The 12,847-nt window shown below is 40.4% G+C and overlaps 1 protein-coding gene across 2 annotated transcripts in view; it reads right to left on the reverse strand.

Annotated features, from left to right (window-relative positions):
• LOC117542606 (oxysterol-binding protein-related protein 10-like) overlaps positions 1–12,847 on the reverse strand; it is a 61,987-nt gene that overhangs the window by 30,484 nt on the left and 18,656 nt on the right. Inside the window, exons 4-5 of one of the 2 annotated variants that reach the window (XM_034210375.1) lie at positions 11,694–11,762; positions 3,773–3,970 (exon numbers count right to left, since the gene is read on the reverse strand). In XM_034210375.1, the coding sequence (XP_034066266.1) occupies positions 3,773–3,970; positions 11,694–11,762 (267 nt within the window). The remainder of the gene's footprint in view (positions 1–3,772; positions 3,971–11,693; positions 11,763–12,847) is intronic. The other variant, XM_034210376.1, reaches the window with a different exon arrangement.

The following is a 12,847-nucleotide window of genomic DNA, read 5'->3' on the forward strand; positions in this document are numbered from 1 at the left end:
TGTAACACAAACACGCCCCGACAGCATCTCAATCCTTCCTGGATTGCATGTTATTGTCTTGACACGAAACAACACAAAGACACATCAAATTCAGTTTGTCCCAAAGCGTTCTATTAAGTCTGATGAAACTCTAACATAATCTCTTCTGTGGCTGAAAGGGAGCTTTCCAAAGTTTACAATTATGTTGTTAGGGTTATTGGCTTCTGCCAATTTCGCAGAAAGCCTGTGACAAGAACTAGGGAAATGGAGATAGGAAGAAATTGACATTTTGCAGAGCCTTTGAGCCAGGTGAGCAGTAGAAACTTTAATCTTGTGAGACAACCATGAACTGGCACAACTCTAACTCTGTGCTGCTGCGCTGCATGTGTGAGCCTCCTGCCGGATGTGAGGACGGTTCAGTGAGTGCTGGCGGGTCAACATGGCTGAGCTGAGGAGGCAGATCATGTGGAGGTTCACTGAGCTGCAAAGACTTGTTCCCACCATGAGTGTTTGAAAGAGAGCTACTGCATGAGCATCTGTAGCTGGGGGAATCAAACGTGAAAGTATCAAGACTGGTATGAATATTATCAGCAATAGTGGCCAGAAAAGAAATGGGATGAACGCAACAACATCACCAATGCTGGTGTTTAACCATAAATCCTCTGATAAATCAGCTCGGAGCAGCTTTCTGGTCTGTGTACCGTGGTGCATAAATCATGGAGCAAGCACACTCCTTTACTGTCGACTCCAGCCTCCCCCGGCCCTGCGCCAAACCTGTCAGACATAACAACCCGTTATGGATAAAAGGAAGGAGAACAACAAATGACATGAGGAGGGAGGGAAGCGGAGAAGGAACTGTGGAGAAGCTAAATGACGGCAGATATGAATCAGGTCAAAGGAAGCAGCAACCCAGTTCTTGTGTAAAGTAAAAATGAATCACACATCACAGAGGGCCTTGTTTTCTCCGCATGTAGAGGAACCACAAGCACCAAAGGAGTGTTTGTTTTGCTTAATGATCACACCATCTGCTCAGTATTTACTCAAACTTTCCCGGGTTCACTTGAGACAGACTCTTCTAGGGAGAGGTGAGAAATGACTCTCCACTCGTGACTCTCTTTCTGTCAGAGTGAATCACTTAGGCAAGATATTCTTAGCGAGAGCGGGCACACGCACAGCGTGGTGCATCTGAATGGGGAATTTAACAACTTGAAGCCAGCCAGGTCTTCAATGAGCAAGAAAGGCATGAAAGAAAGATCTTTGCATGAAATATTGATGCGACTCCAACGGCGTCATCAGAATGACAAGCCGAGGAAGCAGATGATGCGGTGAGGTAAATGCCAAGTTTTTTAAACTGTTTATCTGATGGTGTGGTGCTCACATACTGTTCCAGGTTTGGAGGAGACACCACTGTGAGGTCTCAATTAAAATTAATAGGCAAGCAGTATTTTTTAAATAGACAAAAATGTATAATTTTTTATCTAGATAAGATGCCAAACATTTACCGGTTGCAGATTTTCAAATGGGAGGATTTGCTGTTTTTCTTTATTTTATAGACATTTGAAACTGAATATCTATTAATGCGTGTACCTTCTTTAGGTCAACACTTTTGGCTCACTCGTGATGGGCAGTTTTTGCTTTTTTTATAGACGGATAAATTAACAAGATATGCAAACAGACAACATATTAATTGATAATGTAAAAAGAAATTGGTTCGAGCATTTTGTAATTACGACATAGCAAACAGACCTAATTACACATCGAACAAAAACAGCTACAAATCAGTATTTTAGAGCAACATTTGTCCTCTTTTAGCTCTGTTTTTGGTCTCCATCAGCTCCTGAGGGGCTATTTAGCAACACACACACACACACAACATAAAACTCACCAATTAACATTAATTAAAGTCACCAACTGAGTCTTTCTGAAACGGTTTCACTGGATCAAAACAGAAACTGCTAAGAAGCCAAAACAATGAGCTGAATGAAGCTGACGTGGAACTGCCGAGTCCAAAAAGCAACATTTTTGTTTTCGACGACTTAACGACACGTCATTTTTCGAAGTATTTGAATTGTAACTTTATCGTTTTGTGAAGATGTGTCACAACTTATGGGAGAAAAAATCCTTCGTAACTTTATCTTTAATAAAAGGCATAATGGATAATAAAGGAAACAATACAATGAATATTTTAGCAGTGAACCCCTTAACACCTTCAGCAGCTGAAGGACAAACCAAGTATCTGGTTAGGAAGGATTTATTTTCATGATGGCCTACATGAACTATTCTCTGTCAGCTTCTATTTTTGTTCTCCGCACCAACACTTTACATGAACAGTTGCGTTTTACATTTAGAAAGCCTCTTGTCTCTGCTTGTCCATGTTTCTTCCTCCTTCCTTATTGCCAAGTCATCTTATTTCCATAATTCAGTGGCAAGATGAACGGCTGCCTGGCAACGATTCAAAGAGCCCATTTCATCTCTAAACCAAAGGGGGAAATCTAAGATACTGCAGGTAATGGCTCCAAAGTTTTCCAGCTACAATCATGTCTTCATCATGTTTTATCATTTACTCTTCAAAAACCCAACTTCAGGCCTAATCTATCATTAATCACTATACAGTTACTGCAGACAGGCTATTAAGAAGAGACAGAAACAACTTTCCTCTGCTGAAAGATAGGCAGAGAGTGAAGCTGGGCTGAGAGTATGGAGATGTGGCAGATGAGGAAGGAGTGGTCCCTACAACTGGCAGGTCTGTTAACTGAGGCGAGGAGAATTAATGAGGATTTAAAGCTCAAACTAAATCAGAAACTGATTGTAAATGTAAAGTAGAGGGTTTTTTTAATTAGCTCAGGAGGTGCTTGCAGGTCTGTGAATGTAAGCTCTTGTTGAAATAGAAATCAAAATGTATAAATTCAGGGATTAGCAGTGATTGAGAACATTAAAATATCCATATGGGCCACTCGCTGGCACTTACAATTTATCTTTTTTGCACACATGGACACTTAAAAACCTCATATGTTGATGACTGCACACACTGACCCTGATTCAACAACATACGCTCCACCAGCTCTTCCCTCTGTCAACAGCCATGTTAATCAGTATTGATATATACCATAAAAATGCCAACAGAGCTGAATTTACAGTGAAGACGGAGCGCACTGCAGTCAGTGTCAAGGCTGCCAGGAAGCCAGAAATATCTGCTGAACTCACTGCACCAGTGTCCCACCTGAGACCTGATCTGTAGAGGCTCTGAAGGCCACGCAAAATACAAATCATCAGAATAACTCAATGCCTCACTTGACTTTCTCACAGAACATCAGTTTTAGAATTTGTATGGGAAATTGCATCATCCATGCTTTTTTATTAAAATGACCTCCATTATGTTAATTTATTTTGGCATGATTAATAGAAAATAACCTGAGTTGTGCTACAGGAGGGTAACCTTCTTTTTTTAACCCAACGAACAAATAGTAAATGGAGTATTAGCTGATCAGAGGCAGAGCATGGCAGGTCCGGTCATTTTGTATTATCAGTATGTGCTACTGTTTGTTGCAGAGCCATGGCCTTGTGTACAATTAGCCTTAGTTGTGTGTGCTGCTGTACAAGACATCATTGTGCAGTAGATCCCAAAGAAGAATTAGCGTGCTAGTGGTCATGTTGTCTAGTAAAGTGCATTTTCACCCGTTTACTTCCTTTCCTTGAAATAACGTTTAAATCAATTGCCTATGCCTCCTCTTTGAATTCCAAGTAATGAAGCCAAGGGTTTTGTAAAAAATACTGTTATGCCTTTGACACCCACCTCTTTGACCTCCAGCAGCCGTTCCGGGTACAGACTCTTGGCCCGCCGAGCTGCAGCCGGAGATTTGTGGTGGGTGATGGTTACGATGTTGCCGGGTGAGGCGGCGTGGCTCAGATGCCTCTGAGAACCCGGGGATGAAGATGGGGTTAGGTGGGGGAGGAGGGAGAAGCTACGGGTCCGACCAGAGGTTGAGGAGCCCTGGGGGGAGCAGGGGGTGGCACAGAGAGGGAGAGAGAGTAGTGTGGGAATTTTAATGTGGAAGGAGCATGATAATGTAAAAGGAAGAGCATGCTCTTAAAAAACGTATAGAAAATATTTTCAATAAGGTTTATATTCCCCAAATAAAATCTTTGTTTAAAAAAAAAGAAGTATATGAAAGTGTGCCAGTTAAATGTCAGCTAATGCTAGCTGTTAGCTAATCATGATTTAAACTACTAACCAATCTTAGCTAGCAAGCATTTTGCTTTATATATTTTTTTTTAAATGGGTCATAACACAGCATATATATTTATATATATAATAATGTGGCTTGAGGAGTATGCCTACTCTCAGATTTTATAAAAAAGCTAACATTAGCCAAACCTGTAAGCCTTAAGAGCAGGATGTGTTTTCCTATTCTCACTAACTTTGGACCACTTGCTCTCAGGCCAATGATTCCTTGAATCATACAACTTTTAATTAAAAATGTTGAACTGGATTATACTGCTATTATATATTAGTCAGATGTTGACAAAACGTTTTGGTGCTCAGTTTCTGCGAGAGAAGACTGTGAACTGTGCTGTAAACACTGGAAAGCCTAACCATTTCACTACCACCAGTATCTATAACAATTCACAGTAAAACCATAGAATAAAAAATATGCCATCTCTTCATTAAGTCTACAAGGGCTCATCAGACGGACACCAAAACAAATGTCTGAGACTTGTCTTAATCAGAAACAGTGAAAAAATGTAATCTTGTTGGAGAAGCTTCATGGCTTGTGGATGCTGGTTTGTTTTGCCATCCTTTTTGTTATTTCGCTTTGTGTTCTCTGTGCCGAAGCTACAGTAAAGTCACATTACATTCTTCATCTTGATGCATCCTTCGCTTCCCCTCAGTGACTCTTGTCTCTTCAGTTCGCTGAGCTATGTGCTCATGCAGACATCTCAGACCAGTACCTCTCTCTCTCCTGTCTTTACCCTCCATTAGCTTACAGTAGTGCAGACAACACACCATAGATTTATCCCTCAGAAACGCACAAAGGTCATGGCAGCGGGGAAATAAAATAGATTCAATAGATCAAATAACCAATTCCACCACAGGACATTGCTCACTAAGTGGGAAACCACCACCACCGATTGTGATGTGGTAACCCAGGAAACCAGACCTATGACCAACATTGTGTGTTATAATGTCATGTCTATGATCAGGTGTTAATTGCTTGTTATTCGCTGAATTCGAAAGTCTTTAGAGAGTAGTAAAGACACCGCATTTGGAAAAAATAAGAGCATTTTCTTTGTGATTAAATGCATCCAAATCCATTCAAACAGAGTATAATGAGCTTACAGTGAGAACACTGTTGTATTGTGAAAGGCAGAGCAACGAGGCGTGAGTAAGCAGAAAAGGAGATGGGATTTCAGTGTGCAAACAGCTGAGGTTTCGTCCTCCAAAACTGGCACAAAGCCCCGAGCATTTCAAGAAACTGGAGTGTCAGAACAAGAAAATGCAAGGAGGAAAAGTAAAGGGGGGGGAATGATGGTGGGAAGAGTGGAGTATTGAGCAGAGGGGTGAGGAACATGCTGAATATTGTAAGGGAAACTTCTGTGTAGCAATGCAGTGGGAGTCACCGACTCAGGAAAGAGACACGGGAAGAGCAGGAGCTTTGATGTCAAACACTGATGGTTTATTTGGAGCTTCGGCCGGAGAATTCACATCACAAGTCCAAGAGCCAGAGGTTCTGACTTCACGGTAGAGTTGCCACGTCAATTCTGGAGCGCCTCTCTCTCGTTAGCCCATTTAACTGGTTTCTCAGAGAGTAATCAACATATTTGAGAAGATAGCCTAAACAGTTGGGAACACTGAGTTACTTGCGTCTGACACTTATGGCCTCGAATATTTCACACCTTGGAGTCCACAAACACAGAGAAGGAAGTGTCCCAGTGTACCCACAACAATAAACCATCTGTAACCTAGGGTTGCCCGATCATAGAATGGGAACAACAACATTATGGCTGAAGCAGCCTATCTCCTTAAAGGAGATAACAGACGTCAGGGTTGGTCATGCACGTCATATCTAGGAGTCTAGGTCAATTATTTCAAACAAATATAGGTGTTGTAATTTGTCTAAATTAGACGTTGTATGAAAAAAATTACGATTTCTCAGATATAGGGTCAATATATATCTGACAGGGCATTGTGTTCCATCACCTTTGGCCTGTGACCCTTTCAAATCAATCGGTGTCGACTTTTGAACCACGGACCTGTCTTTTTCTCTATTATTCAAATGATTTTATAAGCCTAGAGACGTGCCAGTATCCAATATTTGGGAAGAAGAGAAAACAATTGAAAACTTATCATCATTCCAGTTTAAAATCAAATTCTTAAAATGTTGTTTTCAAAATGTAAGCTTAATTAAATTCTAATTCAAATTGTTTAAATATTTATTTTGGAAATATCTGTGTTTTTATAGAGTAAGAAGAAGGCTGCCGGGATTTTTTTTTAAAAAGGTAAAGAGAAGAAGATATCCTCACTGCACTGGCAGATCGTTTCACTCTGAAGGACATGACGCTCCAAAGGCTTAAAGGACTCAAGTTACAAAGAGATATGACTGGGTAATAAGATGTCTGCAGTAATCTTGTGACATTCAGAGTTGTGTTGCAGTCAGAGCTAAACACATCAGAAACGTTGTGAAAATCTTGCAACAGCTTGATAAAGAATGCAATATACAAACACACACCATTACTGTGAGCTCTACCCCTTAATGTGAAAATTCATGATAAAGGTTTAAGGCCTTGATACATTTAGGACCACCTGTCTTCTAAACGTTTACATATAAGGATACTCCCAGCTTGACTAAACTCAGGTTTAAAATTCGTGCTGCGTAAGAATCACAGGTGCTGTGCTGTCACTCGGTCGGGGGTGGACCTGAGAGAGGCAGCGTGGGTAGCTGTGCAACGGTCAGCTGCTGACCTGTCATGTTCTGCACTACAGGGGACAATGCTAATTACACAGTATTAGCTTCTCAGTATTATATTATCTTGGTTAGAGGGTATGAAAATAGTTTTTAAATACATATACACAGATACTAGGGCTGCAGGATTTGGGAAACATACCTAATTGCTATTATTTTTGACTGATAATGCAACTGAAATATTATTTGCAATAGGTTAGGTGAGGAGGTATTGATAACGATTTAATATTATAGAACATTATTCACATTATCATTGAAAAAGTCTGTACTTATTCATTCAGATATTGTCACATATTTGTCCTTTACCAAACATTGTGCTTATTGTGATTTGGATATTGCACTATAGTCAATATTGTGGTTTCAATAAATGCTGTAGCCTAAACAGATTCATTTACACAGATACAACTATTTGTATCATGTAATCATAGTAGAACTTTGAAAAAAGCTGAGTTTAAAAGACAAAGACAGCCGAAGACAACAGCAGGTGCAGGAGCTGCTTTTTTCCATTCAAGCCGAAAGTAAACAACATGATGAAAGACAGTCAAAGTCCACAGCCTGACTTTTACTGCCCTCCCTGTCCAGGGTTACGTGTGCATGTAGTTACATAGTTACTGGCCTATTTATCATGTTGCTTATTAGCTTGCAGATGTGCTCACTGTCTGACCAGGGGTGCGTTTTCTTTTGCTTAGGAAGGTTCCTAACTGAAATACAATGCAATGACCCAGGAACACGTCAATGGCAGCCATTGTAAGAAGCTTGCTTCAATGCTGCGTTTCTTATCTCCTTCAGCATAGGGAACAATGAACCATCCTTTATGAATGGAATGGAGATAAGGCCTTGCAACAATCCTTCACTTGCTAAAAAAAAAAACGACAAATTTGTGTTGTTGTGCTGGACTGTATTGTATTGTTGGGCACTGTTATACAAGAGCTTTTTTATCCAGGACTAAAATCTACTTGACTACAAATCATTGACAGGCTTTGCAGAAGCTAGAAAAACTATTTTTGGCCATTTTATGTTTCTTTTAACTGGTTTTAGCTGAAATGATGAATCCAGGAAAACTACATTTGCCATCTGAAAGCAGCTACCAGAAAAACCACCAACTGTAACCGGACAATCTGACAGAGAAAACTGACTGATAGATCGGTGGCGCAGAAATGAACAAGGTGAAGGTCTTGTACTGAACCTGATGACAATCCATAGAAATCTGCAGCCACAGGGAAGAGTCTCCACAAATAATAATAATCCAAAATTCAGATTGTTGTTAGATGTAATGGTGACAACATGTTAGTGGGGTCGCTAAAGACGATGTGGTTATGTCATTATGCAGATATAAACTGTTAATACTAAGGGAGAAACATACTTTCCTATGTTTTTCTTGTATACCGTAGATAAAAGGATTCTGCTTCTACCATTAAGGAGATTAAGTTCAAAGCAGGTGCTGTAAATAGAAACATTACCATTAAAGAGTGAAACAAGGAAATAATATGTCCTTTCAAAGATACATGAAATACAGAAGTTTTAAATTATTGAGTTGAGTGTCAAAGGTAGTTCTGAGGCAGCTGATGATCACTTCCTGAGGCGAACCAAAAAACTAGCGAACCAAAATATTCTACCTTGTTCTTTCACCACATTAACTTCATAATAAATGCATCCCTAAAGCCTGCGTCACACTGTCCCAAAATTGACACCCGATGGAGACACGATAAAGGAAATGTTCAAATTCGGCTCTGATCGTAACAACATCGGGACATTCGTGAGGGCATCTTAAGCCATCGTATGACCGCCGGTGGAGTTTCTCAGGCTCCGGCAGCAACTTCGTGAGCGGTGGCAAAATCTTTGGCATGCCAAGAAATTGCCGAAAGACCTTTGCGAAGGTTCATTTTCGTGTTGAATTCGTGTGTCCATTTTGCCCTTTGTAAGGCCATCGTGAGGGCATCTTGTCAAATCGTGTCATCTTCGTCTTTACTTCGTGTGATCATCGGTGCCATCGGGCATTTTTCGCCTCACGAAGACAATACGAAGGAAACAAGAAGCTGCCCGATTGTCTTAGGAAGGCAACAGGACTACGTGAAGCCCTCGCAATGCCGTTGTGTAGCCATCGTATTATAGTATGATGACATCGAGATGGGACCACGGTGTCTGCGAAGACAGCCGAATTTGAGTAGCTCAAGCGTTTCCCATGTGTCATGGTAACGTGGACATATAAAAGGCCAGCCTCAGAGCATCTTCCTCAGTCAGTCCTGAGCAACTCTACAGAGCAGAGGCGTGTGTAACTCCCAAAGCTTCAATCACAATTCAGTTCCTGCAGAATGGCATACTTTGATGATGAGACAACCAGGAAAAAGAAGGCAGCAGCATTGCTTCTTTTGATACACCTCAGAGAACATGATGAGCAACTCTTACAGGCCCAGCACCTCCTCTTACAGGTAAAAATGGTCTTATTTCACTTTGTCATTTCTTGCTATTTGTGACCTGCTCTATCGAAATCAGTTGCAGTGATGATACCTGTATTAAGCAGGTGAAACAGGAGCATGAGGACACGGTGTGCTATGTTTCCTTGCAGATCGCTTCTCTGGTTGTTGTATTGCACAACAAAATCATGTAAACATGTTATGTAAATAACCCAATTTGTGTTCTGAGAAACTGAAAAGGATATTACATTGTTGTAATCTCCGATCAGCAATTTAATTTCCCACGTGCGGCCGAAGGTTTTATACCATCGGGAGGTCACGTGACGCCTTCGTGACCTAGTTCGAACGCATCGTACTCTCAATACGATGTCGTGTGTCCTGCGGGTGTAAACTACTATAAAAATGCACATCTTCGTGTTGCCTTCGTGTGTGGTACGGTACGGGTGCCATCGTGTGGCCTTCTGTAGGCATCGTACTTCGGCTATTGCTTGGCTGTTGACCAAGTTCGGGGCCATCTTCGTGTGAAATTCACAATTCCATATTCGTGTGTCCATCTGGTGTCAATTTCGGGACAGTGTGACGCCAGCCTAAGGAAAGTCCAATAAATGTTTTTACGGCATCTGTGTCGATCAACAGTATATCATGTGTCAGCACTTTTTCACTAACTTTCTTATAAACACAGGGACAATAAACCCCAAGGCAAGGCAAGTTTATTTATATAGCACTTTTCAACACAAGGCAATTCAAAGTGCTTTACAAAAAATGAAAGACATTAAGAAAAAGGCATTTAAAATCAGTCATTAAAAAGAAAAGCTAATAAAATAAACATTAAAAGAAAAAATACATGGATAAAAGTTTCAGTGCAGTCTAAGATATGAATAGTTCAATTAAAAGCAGCGACAAAAAGAAAAGTCTTCAGCCTGGATTTAAAAGTAGTAAGAGTTGCAGCGGACCTGCAGGTTTCTGGGAGTTTGTTCCAGATATTTGGAGCATAATAACTGAACGCTGCTTTACCATGTTTAGTTCTGACTCTGGGGACAGAAAGCTGACCAGTCCCTGAAGACCTGAGAGATCTGGATGGTTCATAATTTAGCAGGAGGTCAGAAATGTATTTTGGGCCTAAACCATTCAGTGCTTTATAAACCAGCAGCAGTATTTTTGAAATCTATTGTTTGACACACAGGAAGCCAGTGTAAAGACTTCAGAACTGGAGTGATGTGATCCACTTTCTTAGTGTTAGTGAGGACTCGAGCAGCAGCGTTCTGAATCAGCTGCAGTTTCCTAATAGATTTTTTTAGTGAGACCTGTGAAGACACCATTGCAGTAGTCGAGTCTACTGAAGATAAAAGCATGGACAAGTTTTTCCAAATCCTGCTGTGACATTAGTCTTTTAATCCTAGATATATTCTTTAGGTGATAGTAGGCTGATTTAGTAACTGTTTTAATGTGACTGTTGAAACTCAGGTCAGAGTCCATGACTACACCTAGATTTCTGGCTTTATCTGTTGTTTTGAACATTGCACACTGAAGCTCAGCGCTAACTTTTATACGTTCTGACTTGGCTCCAAAAACCATTACCTCAGTTTTATCTTTGTTTAATTGGAGAAAGTTCTGACACATCAAGTCATTGATTTGTTCAATGCACTTACTCAGTGTTTGAATTGGAGCATCGTCTCCTGGTGAAATTGTTACGTAAATTTGTGTGTCATCTGCATAGCTATGGTAACTTATTTTGTTGTTTTTCATTACAGTCCTTTTATTTTTGGTGATAAATAAATCCTGCTACACCTATCCTGTTATCAGGGATGTAGCCACCGCTCCGCTGCTGGTTGTCACAGAGGAGCTGCAATTACGATCTGAGAGGCAGACAGAGGCTCAGGGACGGATTAGACCACAGCAGTGGGTACAGTAATAACAGCTGCTCCCGTGGTAATGCCCCACAGTCGACCAACAGGAACTAAACGCCCGTTCAGCTCCACAGGGCAGGAAGAAAATGAGAGAGACTGTCTTCCTTCCTCAACTTTTTCCTTCATCCAATTTTCTCTCGTGTTTTGACTGCTTTCTCTCATCACGGCTCAGCAGAGTAATTGGACTTTCCCCTCGCTCCAGCTGTGCAGCAGTTTGAAGAAGAGCTACGTGTTGAATGAGCGAGCTGGTGATGAGGCAGCACAATGAGGCTGCCGTGATTGTTCAAAAGCACACATGAAAAGGGTTTTTTGCAAAGAGTAGTCTGAATGTGGAAGAAAAGGTGCTCTGCAGTACAGAAGTTGGAGTTTTCCATGTCCTTTTTAACGTTTAAATAGATAAAACTATAAGTGAATCTCTGCGTTTGACTCACCAGCAGCTCCTGGCCTCCTCCTGCTCTCTCCACACTCAAGTGTTCATCGGAGCCCTTCAGCTTCCTCACCTGAAACCACACACAGAGGCAGAATAATGAGAAATATAATACATAAAGTGAAGTGAAGCAGGAAGATGAAATCATATGCTTTAAAGCAAGGCAAAGAGAAAGGTGCTTTATAGTAGAGTAAAAAGCTTTGCTAGTTTATAATGTCTGACAGAGTTTGTTATTTTGTATACCTTTTTATAATATTACCTACAGATTTATGTGAGATAACAATGAGTCACACACACTTGTCCTGTGCTGACAGTGACAATGAATTGAAGCAGGTTTTTTTTTTTTACGACATAGGCTAGGAACAATCCCACACCTACAATTCAACAATGTCTTTCAGTCCAGGACAGATTTACTGTACAATGAGAATCAGTTCATCTGAAATCAGCATAATCAAAGTGGGAAATCATGGAAACTGTGTTTTTAGCCTGAATCAAGAGTTTTTAAGAAGCCAATTTGCAAAATAGATCAAGATATTTTACTTAATAGAATGCTATCTCACTTACAGTATATGACGTATTCAATTAGGGTTTGACTAAACCGTAGAAATACATTTCAATATAAAGCAATCAAATACAACCAAGCAAAACATCTTGTTTACAACCGTTACAGAGAGTTCACTCAATACCTGTCTGAAACTGTCAATAATGACTTTGTGAGACACACAAAGTGGGATTAAGAGCTGCACAGATTAAGTATAATAGACTGTCAAGATTGTTCACAATTATAAATAGATATATGTTTATCCTTCACACAACTTGAAATGTCCACTGGCATTTCTGCAATAGTTTCTACAAATAAACACAAAATAATCATCAAATGAACTTCAGAAGTTCAAAACATCAAAACATATTACAAGCATCCTACAATTAGCTTGATCCTTTACAGCTGCGGCCGGCCAACAAATATACCTTGACAGCACATTATTAACTTTAATACCAAAAGTTGCCAAAGTAATAAAGTTGGAATAACTTGACTACTCATTCTCCACTGGATCAGGAAAATGGGGCTACGTCACACCAAAGATAGAGACAGCCCACAGATGAATACCTTCAAGTCCTGGCAGAATATTTCCCAAATATGAAGCCATGATATGCTAA

Source organism: Gymnodraco acuticeps, unplaced genomic scaffold (assembly GCF_902827175.1).
Source record: "Gymnodraco acuticeps unplaced genomic scaffold, fGymAcu1.1, whole genome shotgun sequence".
NCBI lineage: Eukaryota > Metazoa > Chordata > Actinopteri > Perciformes > Bathydraconidae > Gymnodraco > Gymnodraco acuticeps.